Consider the following 21,185-nt stretch of genomic DNA (forward strand, 5'->3'; position numbering starts at 1 on the left):
CCGCTCCGGCGGACCGACATAACAGTGGTGAGTCGATTCCTGACACTGACGAGTCATCTCCTGCCTGGGATTCCTCCGATGCATCCTTGAGTGTAACACCTACTGCTGCTGGCGCTGCTGTTGTTGCTGCTGGGATTCGATCGTCATCCCAGAGGGGAAGTCGGAAGACCACTTGTACTACTTCCAGTAAGCAATTGACTGTCCAACAGTCCTTTGCGAGGAAGATGAAATATCACAGCAGTCATCCTGCTGCAAAGCGGATAACTGAGGCCTTGGCAGCCTGGGTGATGAGAAACGTGGTTCCGGTATCCATCGTTAATTCAGAGCCAACTAGAGACTTGATTGAGGTACTGTGTCCCCGGTACCAAATACCATCTAGGTTCCATTTCTCTAGGCAGGCGATACCGAAAATGTGAACACACACCTCAGAAAAAGACTCACCAGTGTCTTAAAAAATGCAGTTGTACCCAATGTCCACTTAACCACGGACATGTGGACAAGTGGAGCAGGGCAGACTCAGGACTATATGACTGTGACAGCCCACTGGGTAGATGTATTGCCTCCCGCAGCAAGAACAGCAGCGGCGGCACCAGTAGCAGCATCTCGCAAACGCCAACTCGTTCCTAGGCAGGCTACGCTTTGTATCACCGCTTTCCAGAATAGGCACACAGCTGAAAACCTCTTACGGCAACTGAGGAAGATCATCGCAGAATGGCTTACCCCAATTGGACTCTCCTGGGGATTTGTGACATCGGACAACGCCAGCAATATTGTGCGTCCATTACATCTGGGCAAATTCCATCACGTCCCATGTTTTGCACATACCTTGAATTTGGTGGTGCAGAATTATTTAAAAAACGACAGGGGCGTGCAAGAGATGCTGTCGGTGGCCCGAAGAATTGCGGGCCACTTTCGGCATTCAGGCACCGCGTACAGAAGACTGGAGCACCACCAAACATTCCTGAACCTGCCCTGCCATCATCTGAAGCAAGAGGTGGTAACAAGGTGGAATTCAACCCTCTATATGCTTCAGAGGATGGAGGAGCAGCAAAAGGCCATTCAAGCCTATACATCTGGCCACGATATAGGCAAAGGAGGTGGAATGCACCTGACTCAAGCGCAGTGGAGAATGATTTCAACGTTGTGCAAGGTTCTGCAACCCTTTGAACTTGCCACACGTGAAGTCAGTTCAGACACTGCCAGCCTGAGTCAGGTCATTCCCCTCATCAGGCTTTTGCAGAAGAAGCTGGAGACATTGAAGGAGGAGCTAAAACCGAGCGATTCCGCTAGGCATGTGGGACTTGTGGATGGAGCCCTTAATTCGCTTAACCAGGATTCACGGGTGGTCAATCTGTTGAAATCAGAGAACTACATTTTGGCCACTGTGCTCGATCCTAGATTTAAAACCTACGTTGTATCTCTCTTTCCGGCAGACACAAGTCTGCAGAGGTTCAAAGACCTGCTGGTGAGAAAATTGTCAAGTCAAGCGGAACGTGACCCGTCACCATCTCCTCCTTCACATTCTCCCGCAACTGGGGGTGTGAGGAAAAGGCTAAGAATTCCGAGCCCACCCGCTGGCGGTGATGCAGGGCAGTCTGGAGCGAGTGCTGACATCTGGTCCGGACTGAAGGACCTGCCAACGATTACCGACATGTCGTCTACTGTCACTGCATATGATTCTCTCACCATTGAAAGAATGGTGGAGGATTATATGAGTGACCGCATCCAAGTAGGCACGTCAGACAGTCCGTACGTATACTGGCAGGAAAAAGAGGCAATTTGGAGGCCCTTGCACAAACTGGCTTTATTCTACCTAAGTTGCCCTCCCTCCAGTGTGTACTCCGAAAGAGTGTTTAGTGCAGCCGCTCACCTTGTCAGCAATCGGCGTACGAGGTTAGTTCCAGAAAATGTGGAGAAGATGATGTTCATTAAAATTAATTATAATCAATTCCTCCGTGGAGACATTCACCAGCAGCAATTGCCTCCAGAAAGTACACGGGGACCTGAGATGGTGGATTCCAGTGGGGACGAATTAATAATCTGTGAGGAGGGGGATGTACACAGTGAAAGGGGTAAGGAATCGGAGGATGATGATGAGGTGGACATCTTGCCTCTGTAGAGCCAGTTTGTGCAAGGAGAGATTGATTGCTTCTTTTTTGGTGGGGGCCCAAACCAACCAGTCATTTCAGTCACAGTCGTGTGGCAGACCCTGTCACTGAAATGATGGGTTCGTTAAAGTGTGCATGTCCTGTTTATACAACATAAGGGTGGGTGGGAGGGCCCAAGGACAATTCCATCTTGCACCTCTTTTTTCTTTCATTTTTCTTTGCATCATGTGCTGTCTGGGTACAATTTTTTGGAAGGGCCATCCTGTCTTGATTGACACTGCAGTGCCACTCCTAGATGGGCCAGGTGTTTGTGTCGGCCACTTGTGTCGCTTAGCTTAGTCACACAGCTACCTTGGTGCGCCTCTTTTTTTCTTTGCATCATGTGCTGTTTGGGGACAATTTTTTGGAAGGGCCATCCTGTCTTGATTGACACTGCAGTGCCACTCCTAGATGGGCCAGGTGTTTGTGTCGGCCACTTGTGTCGCTTAGCTTAGTCACACAGCGACCTTGGTGCGCCTCTTTTTTTCTTTGCATCATGTGCTGTTTGGGGACAATTTGTTGGAAGGGCCATCCTGTCTTGATTGACACTGCAGTGCCACTCCTAGATGGGCCAGGTGTTTGTGTCGGCCACTTGTGTCGCTTAGCTTAGTCACACAGCCACCTTGGTGCGCCTCTTTTTTTCTTTGCATCATGTGCTGTTTGGGGACTTTTTTTGAAGGGCCATCCTGCCTGACACTGCAGTGCCACTCCTAGATGGGCCAGGTGTTTGTGTCGGCCACTTGTGTCGATTAGCTTAGTCACACAGCCACCTTGGTGCGCCTCTTTTTTTCTTTGCATCATGTGCTGTTTGGGGACTATTTTTTTGAAGGGCCATCCTGCCTGACACTGCAGTGCCACTTCTAGATGGGCCAGGTGTTTGTGTCGGCCACTAGGGTCGCTTAGCTTAGCCATCCAGCGACCTCGGTGCAAATTTTAGGACTAAAAATAATATTGTGAGGTGTGAGGTGTTCAGAATAGACTGAAAATGAGTGGAAATTATGGTTATTGAGGTTAATAATACTATGGGATCAAAATGACCCCCAAATTCTATGATTTAAGCTGTTTTTTAGGGTTTTTTGAAAAAAACACCCGAATCCAAAACACACCCGAATCCGACAAAAACATTTCGGTGAGGTTTTGCCAAAACGTGTCCGAATCCAAAACACGGCCGCGGAACCGAACCCAAAACCAAAACACAAAACGCGAAAAATTTCCGGTGCACATCACTAGTATAAATGGCACAGTACTCTGGTGTATGAGAACCTGCATGTATAGTGAGGTACAGTATACACGGTGCCTCTGTACACATTATTAGCATTTGCACGTTCATGTAATGTTATATAAGTTTGTGTAATTGAATCCCCTATACCAGGGCTGGCTGAACCGGTCCTCGAGATCTATCAACAGGTCATGTTTTCCAGCCTCCTGGAGACCTGTAGAATTGTCAGTTAGGAATGAATGCAGCACATCGTATTAGTAATGACTGCACCTGTGCACCAGCCAGGTGATCTGGAAAATGTGACCTGTTGGTCGATCTCGAGGACTGGTTTGGCCAGCTCTGCTCTAAACTGCATGCATCCGTTACGCTGTCCTGGGCTTAGTGTCTGTAACAGACAGATCCAAACTGCTTTCCAGGCACAGAGGCATCTGCAGCGATCACCCCCCCCCTAGTGTATTATGGGTACGCTGTGACCTATGGTACTATTAGTGACATTTCTCTGGTTCTGTGCCGACGACCTGCTAGCCCAGGAGCCCTGCAACAAAGGTGGCATCTCCTGTTCTGTGGTGCTCTGCAGGCCACAGGGCACTGCACACTTAGATAGGATGGTTTTATGGATTTACTATGTTATAGAGATGTGCACTGACCCCCATGGTTTGGATCTATATTGACTTTATCTTTGTTTTGGTTTTACCAAGACCGCCCTCACATGTTTTGAATCTGTATTAACTTCATGTTTTGCTTTTTTCAAAACCACCCACATGATAATGTTTCATCCAGTTTAGGCCAAGTGCTGCAGCAAGCTGGCTGGTTACTAAGCGACAGAGCAGACTGAAGTGCTTGGTTTGTTTGGGCCCCCACAAAACAAGCTACCAATGGGCTTAGGGAAACTAAGCTAACAGTTCGGCAGTGGCAAGATGTAATCGTCACTACCATCCTCACCCTCATCAGTGTACATCATCTTCACACAATATTAATTCATCCACGCTGGATTCCGCCATTACAGAAGTCTCTGTACTTAGGCTGTAAAGGTCTTCCTCATGGAATTTGTAGTTCGTTTTGATGAACATCATCTTTTCCACATTTTGAGGAAGTAGCCTCCTATGCCGATCGCTGACAATGTTCCCGGCTGTGCTGAAAATTATTTTTTTAATACACACTGGAGGCTGGGAAGCTTAAGTAAAGTAAAGCCAGTTTGTGGAAGGGCCTCCCAATTTCCTTTTTTCTTCCAGACGTCAAAGGGACTCTGTGATCTGCCTTTGTATGCTATCATTAAAATAACCATAACCCTCCAGCAATCTTTGTATGGTGACCATATTAGATGGAGTTGCGGTAAAGATGTCACTAATTTTGGCCAATTCTTTTAGATCCAACCAGATGTCAAAATGTTATTTTTGCTCTTTTGCATCACCACTGGGTCTCTTAGCAAAGCGGAGATTTTTCCTGGCAGCAGCAATTGCCGGAGAAACTGAAAGAAGAGACGCTATTGTGTCATGTACCCCTTGAACTGGCAACTTGCTTACCGGGAGCTCTTTGCATCTCTTAGGATCTGGGTCAGTCGGAAAGAAAGACACAACGTGTGACTTAAACCTAGGATCAAGTATGGTCGCCAAAATGTAGTGATCCGATTTCAAGATGTTGACAACCCTTGGGTCCTGAAGATGCGAATAAAGGACTTGCGCTACAAGTCCGACATACATTGTGGAATCACTTTGTTTCATCTCCTTCAGTTTCGCAAGCTGCTTTCCAAAGTGTCTAATTCGGTGAATAAAATGACTCAAGCTGGTAGTGTCTGAACTCACAGGTGACTGCTTCGAATGGTTTCAGCACCTTGCACAACACGGAAAGTATTCTCCACTGCACTGGACTGAGGTACATCCCCTCCTCTCCCAATGTTGTATAGCTATGGATGGCTTTTTGCTGTTACGTCATCTACTGAAGCGTATAAGGGGTGGAATTCCACCTTGTTACCACTTCTTGCTTCAGTTTATGGCTGGGCAAACTAAACTTTTCTTGCATGTGCTGCAATTTTCTTCATACAGCTGCTGAACTCCAAAAATATCCCACAGACAGCATCTCCTGCATGCCCTGCAATTTCCTAAAAAGCCCTGTACCACTAAGTTTATCATGAAAGCAAAACATGGGACATGTTGGAATTTCCCCAGCTGTAATGCTCTCACAATATTTGTGGCATTAACAGAAATCACAAATCCCGGGGAGAGTAGAAGCAGTGTAAGTCATTGTGCAACGATTTCCCTGAGTTTTTCTAACAGGTTGTCAGCGGTGTGCCTGTTGGTGAATCCGGTGCGTGCTTCTGAATGAGCTGGGATTGTTTGCTAGATGCTGCTGTTGTCCTTGCTGAAGGCGATACACCCACCCAGTAGGTTATCACAATAATGTAATCTTTAGTTTGCTCAGTTCTGCTTGCTTACATAACTGTGGTTAAGTGGACAGTGGGCACAATGGGATTTTGTAGGCCAATAATTAGGTGTTTTTAAGTCCTGGCATAACCAAGGTATTGCTTGTCCAGTAAAATGGAACCGAGATGGAATATGGTACCAGGCACACATGATCTCGACTAACCGTGTAAAGCCCACTGCATTAATGGTAGATATTGGCTGCAGATCTAATACTTGCATGGCCGCTATGGCGTCAGTGATCCGCTGTGCGACTGGGTGAGAGCTGTCATGCTTCCTCTTGCAAATGATTTTTTTTGTCAGTTTGAAACTATTAGAAGTCCTCTAGTTCTCCTTCTGGGATGAAGATCCACCCACAGCAGCAGCTGGTCTAGCGCACAAGGATTCTTCTGAGAAATCTTGGAGAGGGTAGACATCACCTAGTCTTATCTTGGATGCAGTACTACCTCCAGTTATTAGTGAGGATACTGAGGATGAAGGTGTTGGTGGTGGAGATGGCAGGTGCTGGGATCTAGCTGAGAGAAGCAAGATAGCGGATGCTGGACTTCTTGTTGGGTTTTTTTTTTTAGTACAAGTTTCTGATTTTCCCAAAACCTTTCCATGAACTGCAAATTATATAACAGGGAGGTTCCTAGATGGTTAAGGTTCCTACCTTTACTTACTGTGACTTTACAAATGCTACACATGGCTAGACAAATGTTGTCAGGACTTAGGTAAAAATAATTCCACCCATAAGGTGGATTTTTTGGTCTTATGCCAAGGAATGACAATGGCCTTCTTATCATGGGCAAAGACATCTTTCACTGGTACCTGACATAAACAACATCCTCATTAGCCCTGGTGTCAGCTACACAAATATCCATCTCGTCCTGTTGCACTTCCACAGTGGCAGCCTCAATTTTTCTGTCACCAGCTATTCTTGTGCTGCTCATCATCCCCACCTTTGCAAAGAGTACATAAATGGTGGAAGGAGGCTTCTCTATGAGTACAGTATCAGAAAGGTCAGGCTCACACCTAGTATTCATGGACACACTTAGACTCTTCTAAGGGATTTGTGATGTTTCTGAACACAGTTTGTTCCACTGCCTTAATGGGGGTTTTCAGCACTGATTTCTGGTTTTTATTTTATTATTTCTTTTTTTACACCTCTTCTACACTCTGAGTGAGAAGGGCTTGCATCCAAAACTCTTTTTGCCTCATTTCGAAGTCTGGAATTGGTAGGGAGATCCGAGAGGCAGGTCTGGATTTTCTCGGATTGGGTAAATTTGGTTGGGCTCAGTTCTCAGAGAACTAAGCCCACTCATCTCTGTAGGTTATGAATTTATATTAAATAGATATAGTTTGAAAGAAGATTTCATGTGTCTCATGCCTTATTGCAGAGGCTGCACCTATCATGCCTCATTATACAGCTTTACACATATAGGACAGTCTATTAGATATCCGAACACTCTAACCAGTGTGTCAGGAGAGCCACATCCATTATTAGAGGGGAGAGGAACCTGGTACATGCTGTAACTCTAGAGGACATTACATAAGAGAAGGTTCTAAATATAGGAACCAGACAGAGGACGGGGACTGGGGGTGAGAGAGAGAGACAGACGGCCATGTATCTGCATTATTAGAGAGAGAGAGAGAGAGAGAGAGAGAGACGGCCATGTATCTGCATTATTAGAGACAGAAAGGAAGCGAGAGAGAGACAGGCGGTCATGTAAAGACATGTGTGAGGTGATTGTGACTCGGAAGGCGACTGGCCCAGCTCTGGATTACTGGTTGTCACTTCTATCAGGGCATACAGATGCTGTACAGGACCTGCTGGAGGACCCAGACAACCTCATTCACCCCAACGCTTTGTTTGATACAAGTGATGTGGAGGAATGGAGGAACTATCGGTACCATGCTCTGAGTATGTGACCTCACTGTGAGTGTGAGTGGCTGCTGTGTACTAGGTGTGTGACCATGGGGTGTCTGGGAGTCAGCGTCACCAAAGTTATCGCATTAGTCTCCGTTTGGGTTGGGAGCAAATCTAGCTGAAGGGTCCTTATTGGCCCCACGCTGAGCTACAAAGGGCGCTGCATCTGCACATAGCATCCAGTTATGGTGCAGCCTGATTCTGGCACTGTGCTGTGACTAGGGCGCACCCTCGCCCCGTCCTCCTCCGTCTGCACAGCTCAGCGTCACCCCAGACTCTGTCTATACCATGTGTCTATGATGTGTTTTCCTTTCATTGTTATCTTGTAATGTTTGTGACTGTTGAGTAACGCCCTCTGCGCTGTCTCCACATAGGTCCCGCATACCCATAGTAAGGGAGGAGCGCTGCTGCGTATGTGTGACCTCCTTCTGTGCATGCACACCTTACTGCCTGTTCTTCCTCCATCCTCCGGACAGGTGATTGGCAGATCCTATAGGTGTTGGTACAGGTGTGACGGTGGTCAGTCCACACAATTGATAACTTAATCAGGTCTTTGGTTTATTATCCAGGCAGGGCAGGTTTGCAGGATGACACAGGGTAAATGCGTGGGCAGGTGCAGCATGTACACAGTGCACATACAATGGATGTACCAGATCCAGCCAGCAAGGTGTGGCAGTGGAGTATGCACTCACTCAGTGGCAGAACTCCCAGAGACAATAGAGGCATTTGCTGCCGGGCATCAGCTGTCAGAGGGGCACCAAGAAAGAAAGTCTGAGGGTGCTGCTGAACTAGAAAATATCTCTCTCCACTCAATTCATAGTGATTAGGGTCAGTCGCTGCTGACTGCTGTCCAAGCTCAGAAACCCTCCTTGAAGACCCTTCAGCTGAAGAGTCTAGAATGTGTCTGATAAAAGATCAAAGTGTGTACAGTGAGCTACAGCTCTGCTGCTGTGTCTTATATGAGGAAAGATAGGAGAGCAGAAGTTGGTTTTAAGAAAATGCACTAAATATTATAATAAAACTTTTAAAGGGGGGTATTTGTCAAAGCTTGGAGAGAGATAAAATTATGAGAGATAAAGTACCAACCAATCAGCTCCTAACTGTCATTCTTCAAACACAGGGCGGGATGTACTAACCTCCTCCTCTGCAGTATGTGGTTTTCTCTGTGCTCCCTGTGTTATCTCCGTGGTTACTGGTCTCCGCTCCGCTGCCCGGCGCTACACGTTGCTCCCCCACACTCCCCATTATTTTCTACTGCGGTCCGCCTCATCACCACCACCACCACCTTCTATTTCCTCTCCGGGCGCCTGGCATGAACTTACACCCCTGCACTCACTAGCGCACGTTCAGCAGCACGGAGGTGTTTGTGCAGTCTCAGGGGCACTAGCTATGACTGTGTATATGCAGTAGTGCACAAGGTTGGAGGTCACATCTCCAGGTGTCCAGGGTCCTTGTGCTGCCAGACAGGGTCAGTGCAGGGTGATCAACACCCCGTAGTGCCGTTCTCTCTCTGAGACAGTGCGGCAGCGATACCAGTGGCGGTGCCACCTATCACCACAGCGTCACCAACGCTGGCCGCACTACAGGTGCCACTGCCACCACTGCATGTACCTGCAAGCACAGCACACCGCCTGCATTAACCCTCTGCTGGCTGGATTTGTCTCCCATTGCACCTTCTTACATTGAGCTGCATTAACCCCATGTTGTCTAACATGACTGACCTCCATCACACCCTGCGTCATCTATCCGTGTGAGTTCTGCCAGCACAGCTGTAACAACGAGGAATAAAGGCTCTGAGGGCGGGATGTACTAAAGCACTAAACACATTTACACTATTCATTTTTTGAGCTGCCCGGATGACTGGTTGTGCGATTCTCTGCTCTTCTACCACGTAGACGTGGATACAGGAACGTTTCTCCTCTCCATACATAGCACCACTCCCCGCTGAGCCCTACGGGGGCCGCATCACTAAGAGACGTGACAGCTCAGGGAAATTGCCGTTTCATTGCAGTTGTCTGTTGTATACATAGGGAGGAAAGAGAAAATGTCTCTTCTCCAGCTGAAATGCACACACTCCTATGTGTAATGACTTACCTTTCCAGAGTTCCGCATCGCCGGCACTGCAGCAGCGACATAATCACTGGCAAAATGGCCGCCATGAATGTGCAGTAGTGATCTGTCGCTGGAACATGACTGACGCCATGTTTCCAAGGGGCCTGTACTTGCGCAGTAGATTCGGTACAATGCCAGAGTCTACGTGTGCTACAGAGAGGAGGGGGCCAGCCAGAGCCTGGATCCACCCGGAGCCTGCACACGGGCCCTCTCCCCTGTTATACTGCCCCTGGAGGGGGATCCACCCCGAGCCTGCACACGGGCCCTCTCCCCTGTTATACTGCCCCTGGAGGGGGATCCACCTCGAGCCGGCACACGGGCCCTCTCCCCTGTTATACTGCCCCTGGTGGGGGATCCACCCCGAGCCTGCACACGGGCCCTCTCCCCTGTTATACTGCCCCTGGCATGGGATCCACCCCGAGTCTGCACACGGGCCCTCTCCCCTGTTATACTGCCCCTGGAGGGGGATCCACCCCGAGTCTGCACACGGGCCCTCTCCCCTGTTATACTGCCCCTGGAGGGGGATCCACCTGGAGCCTGCACACGGGCCCTCTCCCCTGTTATACTGCCCCTGGAGGGGGATCCACCTGGAGCCTGCACACGGGCCCTCTCCCCTGTTATACTGCCCCTGGAGGGGGATCCACTCGGAGCCTGCACACAGGACCTCTCCCCTGTTATACTGCCCCTGGAGGGGGATCCACCTGGAGCCTGCACACGGGCCCTCTCCCCTGTTATACTGCCCCTGGAGGGGGATCCACCCCGAGCCTGCACCCGGGCCCTCTCCCCTGTTATACTGCCCCTGGAGGGGGATCCACTCGGAGCCTGCACACAGGACCTCTCCCCTGTTATACTGCCCCTGGAGGGGGATCCACCCCGAGTCTGCACACGGGCCCTCTCCCCTGTTATACTGCCCCTGGCGTGGGATCCACCTGGAGCCTGCACACGGGCCCTCTCCCCTGTTATACTGCCCCTGGAGGGGGATCCACTCGGAGCCTGCACACAGGACCTCTCCCCTGTTATACTGCCCCTGGAGGGGGATCCACCCCGAGTATGCACACAGGACCTCTCCCCTGTTATACTGCCCCTGGAGGGGGATCCACCCCGAGTCTGCACACGGGCCCTCTCCCCTGTTATACTGCCCCTGGCGTGGGATCCACCTGGAGCCTGCACACGGGCCCTCTCCCCTGTTATACTGCCCCTGGAGGGGGATCCACCTGGAGCCTGCACACGGGCCCTCTCCCCTGTTATACTGCCCCTGGAGGGGTATCCACTCGGAGCCTGCACACAGGACCTCTCCCCTGTTATACTGCCCCTGGAGGGGGATCCACCTGGAGCCTGCACACGGGCCCTCTCCCCTGTTATACTGCCCCTGGAGGGGGATCCACCCCGAGCCTGCACCCGGGCCCTCTCCCCTGTTATATACTGCCCCTGGAGGGGGATCCACTCGGAGCCTGCACACAGGACCTCTCCCCTGTTATACTGCCCCTGGAGGGGGATCCACCCCGAGTCTGCACACGGGCCCTCTCCCCTGTTATACTGCCCCTGGATAGATCCCTGCCCGGCACTCACCACTTGCGCATGGTCAGTAGACGGTGCAGTTGTGCGCCCGGCGCCCAGAGAAGTAGGCATCACTTCTTACACACCGCATGGACAGACCTCTACCAGTGTATTTAATACATTCGCCGAATCCTAATTTCTTATGGTCATGCATAGCATAATGATAGCAAATGCTAATTATCAGGTCTAGGACTCACTAATTGATAAATATGAGCAGACACGAGAGGTGGATAAGCTCTAGGTAACAGGCCGGTGCATGATAGTGCGCAGGGCTACAGAGTCAGTGCAGCAGGTGCCCATGCGCCCTGCGTCTATTCACCACTGATAGGAGCCTCCCAACTGCCCCCCATCAGTGCGGCCTGCGGGAGGGACAGCGAGACAGTCCCAAAAAAACGTGAATGTCCTGCAAAAATCAGGACAGTTAGGAGGTATGGCCTCAAGTCTTTTTGAATATGATGCCACAAGCTTGGCATACCTATCTTTGGGCAGTTTCGCCCATTCCTCTTTGCCGCATCTCTCAAGCTCCATCAGGTTGGATGGGAAGCGTCGGTGCACAGTCATTTTCAGATCTCTCCAGAGATGTTCAATCGGATTCAAGTCTGGGTTCTGGCTGGGCCACTCAAGGACATTCACAGAGTTGTCCTGAAGCCACTTCTTTGATATCTTGGCTGTGTGCTTAGGGTCGTTGTCCTGCTGAAAGATGAACCGTCGCCCCATTCTGAGGTCAAGACCGCCCTGGAGCAGGTTTTCATCCAGATGTCTCTGTACATTGCTGCATTCATCGTTCCCTCTATCCTGACTAGTCTCCCAGTTACTGCTGCTGAAAACCATCTCCACAGCAAGATTCTGCCACCACCATGCGTCACTGTAGGGATGGTATTGGCCTGGTGATGAGCGGTGCCTGGTTTCCTCCAAACATGACGCCTGGCATTCACACCAAAGAGTTCAATCTTTGTCTCATCAGACCAGAGAATTTTGTTTCTCATGGTCTAAGAGTCCTTCAGGTGCATTTTGACAAACTCCAGGTGGGCTGCCATGTGCTTTTTACTAAGGAGTGGCTTCCACCTGGCCACTCTACCATACAGGCCTGATTGGTGGATTGCTGCAGAGATGGTTGTCCTTCTGGAAGGTTCTCCTCTCTCCACAGAGGAATGCTGTAGCTCTGACAGAGTGACTATTGGGTTCTTGGTCACCTCCCTGACTAGGACCCTTCTTCCCTGATCGCTTAGTTTAGATGGCCGGCCAGCTCAAGGTACAGTCCTGGTGGTTCCAAACTTCATCCATTTACGGATGATGGAGGCCACTGTGCTTACTGGGACCTTCAAAGCAGCAGATATTTTTCTGTACGCTTCCCCAGACTTGTGCCTCGAGACAATCCTGTCTCGGAGGTCTACAGACAATTCCTTTGACTTCATGCTTCGTTTGTGCTCATACATGCACTGTCAAGTGTGGGACCTTATATAGACAGGTGTGCGCCTTTCCAAATCATGCCCAATCAACTGAATTTACCACAGGTGGACTCCAACTAAGCTGTAGGAACATCTCAAGGATGGGGAAGACAGGCAGGTTTTTTATTTTTGATAAATTTGTAAAAATCTCCCAAAAAAACTTTTTCACGTTGTCATTATGGAGTATAGTGTGTAGAATTTTGAGGGGAAAAAATGAATTTATTAAGGCTGCAACAACAAAATGTGAAGAGCTGTGAATACTTTCCGATTATACAGCATGTATATGTGTGTGTGTGTATATATATATATATATATAATATATTTATATATTTATTATTATTTTTTTTTTTTTTACATATACGGTATATAAAATAGCTAATTTATATTATAATTTTAATTTTAGACCCTAGGACTACCCTGTCTTAAGTACCCCAGGCCACCCAATGCCTTAATCCAGCTCTGCCTGCAATGTGATAGAGGTGAAGTGACTGCATTAGTGATATATATGGACATTCCCCTCCCCCCATGCGTTACTGTGCATGCGTGGCCTACTGACCACACGTGCAGCGGCCACTGCCATAGCTGTGGGAGTACATCTGACAGGTGCGCAGCGGAGAGAGACTGCAGCACCCCTTCATACATTGGGGTGGTATTTTACATATGCGGGTAAAACGTGTTTTCAGGGATATTGAATGATAAATAGCGAACCCTCCACCGGCCACATACAGTTCCGCTACTTTCTATTATTCCAGTAGATGTTATCCAGCGGATCTCCTGACCTGCAGTACCCTCCACACCGCTCACCGTAGTGTAGAATGTTATGTTCTGTTGCACTAATTTGCTTTACCCAGAACACAGTGACTAGTCCTGACTTGTGAGACAACTGAGGACGTGTCCCCTCTCTTTCCCCCAGGGATCTGGTCTCTGACGTATGAGGAGGAGCTCACCTGCCCTCTCTACATCACTGCAAGCCGCGGGTACATAGATTGCCTCCAGCTGCTCCTCAGGAAGGGGGCAGATGTGGACTTTGCTCCTAGTGGAGAAACCGCCTTACATGGGGCTTGTGAAAATTCCCAAACAGAATGTGTGAGGGCCCTGCTCAGCTACGGGGCCAATCCCAACGCCGAGTGTCAAGAGGGTTTGTTCCCTCTCCACCACTGCAAGACATCCGAGTCCTACCAGTAAGTCATGTCAATATGGGGGGAGGGGGGTAAATCTCATCTGGTGTCCGCTGTATGGGGCACGTGTCTTTATTTCACATTGTGCGGTTTTTCTGAGTCACACGCAATAGCGCAGACAGCAGCCTCTATTGGCGGTCGCCCGTCTGCAGGTTTATGCAAATGCCGCTATAAAGCCCTTCCCAGGTGTGCATCCATACCACCCAATGTGCATGGGCTGAGACGCCCACTTTTAGTGCCCACGCACGCTGTAATACATCCTTACATGCTACCATCGGTCACGCCATCTAAACTTGCACCAGCCCTGGGACTGTCTGACCTATGAGCCACATCACAGTCCCCAAATACAGATTTGTGTATGCGCATGCGCTCTCTTGCTGCTCCTGTCTGTCTTCCCTGCTTCCCCCTCTGCTCCTGCCTGTCTTCCCCAGTCCCCCTGCTGCTCCTGCCTGTCTTCTCCAGTCCCCCTGCTGCTACTGCCTGTCTTCTCCGATCCCACCTGCTCTCCAGCCTGTCTTCCCCAGTCCCGCTGCTGCTCCTGCCTGTCTTCTCCGATCCCACCTGCTCTCCAGCCTGTCTTCCCCAGTCCTCCCGCTGCCCCTGCCTGTCTTCCCCAGTCCCCCTGCTGCTCCTGCCTGTCTTCTCCGATCCCACCTGCTCTCCAGCCTGTCTTCCCCAGTCCTCCCGCTGCTCCTGCCTGTCTTCTCCAGTCCCCCTGCTGCTCCTGCCTGTCTTCTCCGATCCCACCTACTCTCCAGCCTGTCTTCCCCAGTCCTCCCGCTGCTCCTGCCTGTCTTCCCCAGTCCTCCCGCTGCTCCTGCCTGTCTTCCCCAGTCCTCCCGCTGCTCCTGCCTGTCTTCCCCAGTCCTCCCGCTTCTCCTGCCTGTCTTCCCCAGTCCTCCCGCTGCTCCTGCCTGTCTTCTCCAGTCCCCCTGCTGCTCCTGCCTGTCTTCTCCGATCCCACCTGCTCTCCAGCCTGTCTTCCCCAGTCCCCCTGCTGCTCCTGCCTGTCTTCTCCGATCCCACCTGCTCTCCAGCCTGTCTTCCCCAGTCCTCCCGCTGCTCCTGCCTGTCTTCCCCAGTCCCCCTGCTGCTCCTGCCTGTCTTCTCCGATCCCACCTGCTCTCAAGCCTGTCTTCCCCAGTCCTCCCGCTGCTCCTGCCTGTCTTCCCCAGTCCTCCCGCTGCTCCTGCCTGTCTTCCCCAGTCCTCCCGCTGCTCCTGCCTGTCTTCCCCAGTCCTCCCGCTTCTCCTGCCTGTCTTCCCCAGTCCTCCCGCTTCTCCTGCCTGTCTTCCCCAGTCCTCCCGCTTCTCCTGCCTGTCTTCCCCAGTGCTCCCGCTGCTCCTGCCTGTCTTCCCCAGTCCTCCCGCTGCTCCTGCCTGTCTTCCCCAGTCCTCCCGCTGTTCCTGCCTGTCTTCCCCAGTCCTCCCGCTTCTCCTGCCTGTCTTCCCCAGTCCTCCCGCTGCTCCTGCCTGTCTTCCCCAGTGCTCCCGCTGCTCCTGCCTGTCTTCCCCAGTGCTCCCGCTGCTCCTGCCTGTCTTCTCCGATCCCACCTGCTCTCCAGCCTGTCTTCCCCAGTCCTCCCGCTGCTCCTGCCTGTCTTCCCCAGTCCCCCTGCTGCTCCTGCCTGTCTTCTCCGATCCCACCTGCTCTCAAGCCTGTCTTCCCCAGTCCTCCCGCTGCCCCTGCCTGTCTTCCCCAGTCCCCCTGCTGCTCCTGCCTGTCTTCTCCGATCCCACCTGCTCTCCAGCCTGTCTTCCCCAGTCCTCCCGCTGCTCCTGCCTGTCTTCTCCAGTCCCCCTGCTGCTCCTGCCTGTCTTCTCCGATCCCACCTACTCTCCAGCCTGTCTTCCCCAGTCCTCCCGCTGCTCCTGCCTGTCTTCCCCAGTCCTCCCGCTGCTCCTGCCTGTCTTCCCCAGTCCTCCCGCTGCTCCTGCCTGTCTTCCCCAGTCCTCCCGCTTCTCCTGCCTGTCTTCCCCAGTCCTCCCGCTGCTCCTGCCTGTCTTCTCCAGTCCCCCTGCTGCTCCTGCCTGTCTTCTCCGATCCCACCTGCTCTCCAGCCTGTCTTCCCCAGTCCCCCTGCTGCTCCTGCCTGTCTTCTCCGATCCCACCTGCTCTCCAGCCTGTCTTCCCCAGTCCTCCCGCTGCTCCTGCCTGTCTTCCCCAGTCCCCCTGCTGCTCCTGCCTGTCTTCTCCGATCCCACCTGCTCTCAAGCCTGTCTTCCCCAGTCCTCCCGCTGCTCCTGCCTGTCTTCCCCAGTCCTCCCGCTGCTCCTGCCTGTCTTCCCCAGTCCTCCCGCTGCTCCTGCCTGTCTTCCCCAGTCCTCCCGCTTCTCCTGCCTGTCTTCCCCAGTCCTCCCGCTTCTCCTGCCTGTCTTCCCCAGTCCTCCCGCTTCTCCTGCCTGTCTTCCCCAGTGCTCCCGCTGCTCCTGCCTGTCTTCCCCAGTCCTCCCGCTGCTCCTGCCTGTCTTCCCCAGTCCTCCCGCTGTTCCTGCCTGTCTTCCCCAGTCCTCCCGCTTCTCCTGCCTGTCTTCCCCAGTCCTCCCGCTGCTCCTGCCTGTCTTCCCCAGTGCTCCCGCTGCTCCTGCCTGTCTTCCCCAGTGCTCCCGCTGCTCCTGCCTGTCTTCCCCAGTGCTCCCGCTGCTCCTGCCTGTCTTCCCCAGTCCTCCCGCTGTTCCTGCCTGTCTTCCCCAGTCCTCCCGCTTCTCCTGCCTGTCTTCCCCAGTCCTCCTGCTGCTCCTGCCTGTCTTCCCCAGTGCTCCCGCTGCTCCTGCCTGTCTTCCCCAGTGCTCCCGCTGCTCCTGCCTGTCTTCCCCAGTGCTCCCGCTGCTCCTGCCTGTCTTCCCCAGTGCTCCCGCTGCTCCTGCCTGTCTTCCCCAGTGCTCCCGCTGCTCCTGCCTGTCTTCCCCAGTCCCCCGCTACTCCTGCCTGTCATCCCTGGTCCCCTCTGCTCCAGCCTGTCTTCCCCAGTCCCCCTGCTGCTCCTGCTTGTCTTCTCCGATCCCACCTACTCTCCAGCCTGTCTTCCCCAGTCCTCCCGCTGCTCCTGCCTGTCTTCCCCAGTCCCCCTGCTGCTCCTGCCTGTCTTCTCCGATCCCACCTGCTCTCCAGCCTGTCTTCCCCAGTCCTCCCGCTGCTCCTGCCTGTCTTCTCCGATCCCACCTACTCTCCAGCCTGTCTTCCCCAGTCCTCCCGCTGCTCCTGCCTGTCTTCCCCAGTCCTCCCGCTGCTCCTGCCTGTCTTCCCCAGTCCTCCCGCTGCTCCTGCCTGTCTTCCCCAGTCCCCCCGCTTCTCCTGCCTGTCTTCCCCAGTGCTCCCGCCTGTCTTCCCCAGTCCTCCCGCTGCTCCTGCCTGTCTTCCCCAGTCCTCCCGCTGCTCCTGCCTGTCTTCTCCAGTCCCCCTGCTGCTCCTGCCTGTCTTCTCCGATCCCACCTGCTCTCCAGCCTGTCTTCCCCAGTCCCCCTGCTGCTCCTGCCTGTCTTCTCCGATCCCACCTGCTCTCCAGCCTGTCTTCCCCAGTCCTCCCGCTGCTCCTGCCTGTCTTCCCCAGTCCCCCTGCTGCTCCTGCCTGTCTTCTCCGATCCCACCTGCTCTCCAGCCTGTCTTCCCCAGTCCTCCCGCTGCTCCTGCCTGTCTTCCCCAGTCCTCCCGCTGCTCCTGCCTGTCTTCCCCAGTCCTCCCGCTGCTCCTGCCTGTCTTCCCCAGTCCTCCCGCTTCTCCTGCCTGTCTTCCCCAGTCCTCCTGCTTCTCCTGCCTGTCTTCCCCAGTCCTCCCGCTTCTCCTGCCTGTCTTCCCCAGTCCTCCCGCTTCTCCTGCCTGTCTTCCCCAGTCCTCCCGCTTCTCCTGCCTGTCTTCCCCAGTCCTCCCGCTGCTCCTGCCTGTCTTCCCCAGTCCTCCCGCTGTTCCTGCCTGTCTTCCCCAGTCCTCCCGCTTCTCCTGCCTGTCTTCCCCAGTCCTCCCGCTTCTCCTGCCTGTCTTCCCCAGTCCTCCCGCTGCTCCTGCCTGTCTTCCCCAGTGCTCCCGCTGCTCCTGCCTGTCTTCCCCAGTGCTCCCGCTGCTCCTGCCTGTCTTCCCCAGTGCTCCCGCTGCTCCTGCCTGTCTTCCCCAGTCCTCCCGCTGTTCCTGCCTGTCTTCCCCAGTCCTCCCGCTTCTCCTGCCTGTCTTCCCCAGTCCTCCCGCTGCTCCTGCCTGTCTTCCCCAGTGCTCCCGCTGCTCCTGCCTGTCTTCCCCAGTGCTCCCGCTGCTCCTGCCTGTCTTCCCCAGTGCTCCCGCTGCTCCTGCCTGTCTTCCCCAGTGCTCCCGCTGCTCCTGCCTGTCTTCCCCAGTCCTCCCGCTGCTCCTGCCTGTCTTCCCCAGTGCTCCCGCTGCTCCTGCCTGTCTTCCCCAGTCCCCCGCTACTCCTGCCTGTCTTCTCCGATCCCACCTGCTCTCCAGCCTGTCTTCCCCAGTCCTCCCGCTGCTCCTGCCTGTCTTCTCCGATCCCACCTTCTCTCCAGCCTGTCTTCCCCAGTCCTCCCGCTGCTCCTGCCTGTCTTCCCCAGTCCTCCCGCTGCTCCTGCCTGTCTTCCCCAGTCCTCCCGCTGCTCCTGCCTGTCTTCCCCAGTCCCCCCGCTTCTCCTGCCTGTCTTCCCCAGTGCTCCCGCCTGTCTTCCCCAGTCCTCCCGCTGCTCCTGCCTGTCTTCCCCAGTCCTCCCGCTGCTCCTGCCTGTCTTCTCCAGTCCCCCTGCTGCTCCTGCCTGTCTTCTCCGATCCTGCCTGCTCTCCAGCCTGTCTTCCCCAGTCCCCCTGCTGCTCCTGCCTGTCTTCTCCGATCCCACCTGCTCTCCAGCCTGTCTTCCCCAGTCCTCCCGCTGCTCCTGCCTGTCTTCCCCAGTCCCCCTGCTGCTCCTGCCTGTCTTCTCCGATCCCACCTGCTCTCCAGCCTGTCTTCCCCAGTCCTCCCGCTGCTCCTGCCTGTCTTCCCCAGTCCTCCCGCTGCTCCTGCCTGTCTTCCCCAGTCCTCCCGCTGCTCCTGCCTGTCTTCCCCAGTCCTCCCGCTGCTCCTGCCTGTCTTCCCCAGTCCTCCCGCTGCTCCTGCCTGTCTTCCCCAGTCCTCCCGCTTCTCCTGCCTGTCTTCCCCAGTCCTCCCGCTTCTCCTGCCTGTCTTCCCCAGTCCTCCCGCTTCTCCTGCCTGTCTTCCCCAGTCCTCCCGCTTCTCCTGCCTGTCTTCCCCAGTCCTCCCGCTTCTCCTGCCTGTCTTCCCCAGTCCTCCCGCTGCTCCTGCCTGTCTTCCCCAGTCCTCCCGCTGTTCCTGCCTGTCTTCCCCAGTCCTCCCGCTTCTCCTGCCTGTCTTCCCCAGTCCTCCCGCTTCTCCTGCCTGTCTTCCCCAGTCCTCCCGCTGCTCCTGCCTGTCTTCCCCAGTGCTCCCGCTGCTCCTGCCTGTCTTCCCCAGTGCTCCCGCTGCTCCTGCCTGTCTTCCCCAGTGCTCCCGCTGCTCCTGCCTGTCTTCCCCAGTCCTCCCGCTGTTCCTGCCTGTCTTCCCCAGTCCTCCCGCTTCTCCTGCCTGTCTTCCCCAGTCCTCCCGCTGCTCCTGCCTGTCTTCCCCATTGCTCCCGCTGCTCCTGCCTGTCTTCCCCAGTGCTCCCGCTGCTCCTGCCTGTCTTCCCCAGTGCTCCCGCTGCTCCTGCCTGTCTTCCCCAGTGCTCCCGCTGCTCCTGCCTGTCTTCCCCAGTGCTCCCGCTGCTCCTGCCTGTCTTCCCCAGTCCTCCCGCTGCTCCTGCCTGTCTTCCCCAGTGCTCCCGCTGCTCCTGCCTGTCTTCCCCAGTCCCCCGCTACTCCTGCCTGTCATCCCCGGTCCCCTCTGCTCCAGCCTGTCTTCCCCAGTCCCCCTGCTGCTCCTGCCTGTCTTCTCCGATCCCACCTACTCTCCAGCCTGTCTTCCCCAGTCCTCCCGCTGCTCCTGCCTGTCTTCCCCAGTCCCCCTGCTGCTCCTGCCTGTCTTCTCCGATCCCACCTGCTCTCCAGCCTGTCTTCCCCAGTCCTCCCGCTGCTCCAGCCTGTCTTCTCCGATCCCACCTACTCTCCAGCCTGTCTTCCCCAGTCCTCCCGCTGCTCCTGCCTGTCTTCCCCAGTCCTCCCGCTGCTCCTGCCTGTCTTCCCCAGTCCTCCCGCTGCTCCTGCCTGTCTTCCCCAGTCCCCCCCGCTTCTCCTGCCTGTCTTCCCCAGTGCTCCCGCCTGTCTTCCCCAGTCCTCCCGCTGCTCCTGCCTGTCTTCCCCAGTCCTCCCGCTGCTCCTGCCTGTCTTCCCCAGTCCTCCCGCTGCTCCTGCCTGTCTTCCCCAGTCCTCCCGCTGCTCCTGCCTGTCTTCCCCAGTCCTCCCGCTTCTCCTGCCTGTCTTCCCCAGTCCTCCCGCTGCTCCTGCCTGTCTTCCCCAGTGCTCCCGCTGCTCCTGCCTGTCTTCCCCAGTGCTCCCGCTGCTCCTGCCTGTCTTCCCCAGTGCTCCCGCTGCTCCTGCCTGTCTTCCCCAGTCCCCCGCTACTCCTGCCTGTCATCCCTGGTCCCCTCTGCTCCAGCCTGTCTTCCCCAGTCCCCCTGCTGCTCCTGCCTGTCTTCTCCGATCCCACCTACTCTCCAGCCTGTCTTCCCCAGTCCTCCCGCTGCTCCTGCCTGTCTTCCCCAGTCCCCCTGCTGCTCCTGCCTGTCTTCTCCGATCCCACCTGCTCTCCAGCCTGTCTTCCCCAGTCCTCCCGCTGCTCCTGCCTGTCTTCCCCAGTCCCCCTGCTGCTCCTGCCTGTCTTCTCCGATCCCACCTGCTCTCCAGCCTGTCTTCCCCAGTCCTCCCGCTGCTCCTGCCTGTCTTCTCCGATCCCACCTACTCTCCAGCCTGTCTTCCCCAGTCCTCCCGCTGCTCCTGCCTGTCTTCCCCAGTCCCCCTGCTGCTCCTGCCTGTCTTCTCCGATCCCACCTGCTCTCCAGCCTGTCTTCCTCAGTCCTCCCGCTGCTCCTGCCTGTCTTCCCCAGTCCTCCCGCTGCTCCTGCCTGTCTTCCCCAGTCCTCCCGCTGCTCCTGCCTGTCTTCCCCAGTCCTCCCGCTGCTCCTGCCTGTCTTCCCCAGTCCTCCCGCTGCTCCTGCCTGTCTTCCCCAGTCCTCCCGCTGCTCCTGCCTGTCTTCCCCAGTCCTCCCACTGCTCCTGCCTGTCTTCCCCAGTCCCCCTGCTGCTC

General features: G+C 54.7%; 1 protein-coding gene across 5 annotated transcripts in view; it reads left to right on the forward strand.

Annotated features, from left to right (window-relative positions):
• Positions 1 to 21,185, forward strand: part of ASB10 (ankyrin repeat and SOCS box containing 10) — a 134,129-nt gene that overhangs the window by 68,987 nt on the left and 43,957 nt on the right. For 4 of the 5 annotated variants that reach the window (XM_063924687.1, XM_063924689.1, XM_063924691.1 and 1 more), the window contains exon 2: positions 13,723 to 13,990. In XM_063924687.1, coding sequence (XP_063780757.1) covers positions 13,723 to 13,990 — 268 coding nt within the window. Of the gene's footprint in view, positions 1 to 7,405; positions 7,687 to 13,722; positions 13,991 to 21,185 lie in introns of those variants that run through there. The other variant, XM_063924690.1, reaches the window with a different exon arrangement.

This window comes from Pseudophryne corroboree, chromosome 5, assembly GCF_028390025.1.
Source record: "Pseudophryne corroboree isolate aPseCor3 chromosome 5, aPseCor3.hap2, whole genome shotgun sequence".
In the NCBI taxonomy this organism is placed as follows: Eukaryota; Metazoa; Chordata; class Amphibia; order Anura; family Myobatrachidae; genus Pseudophryne; species Pseudophryne corroboree.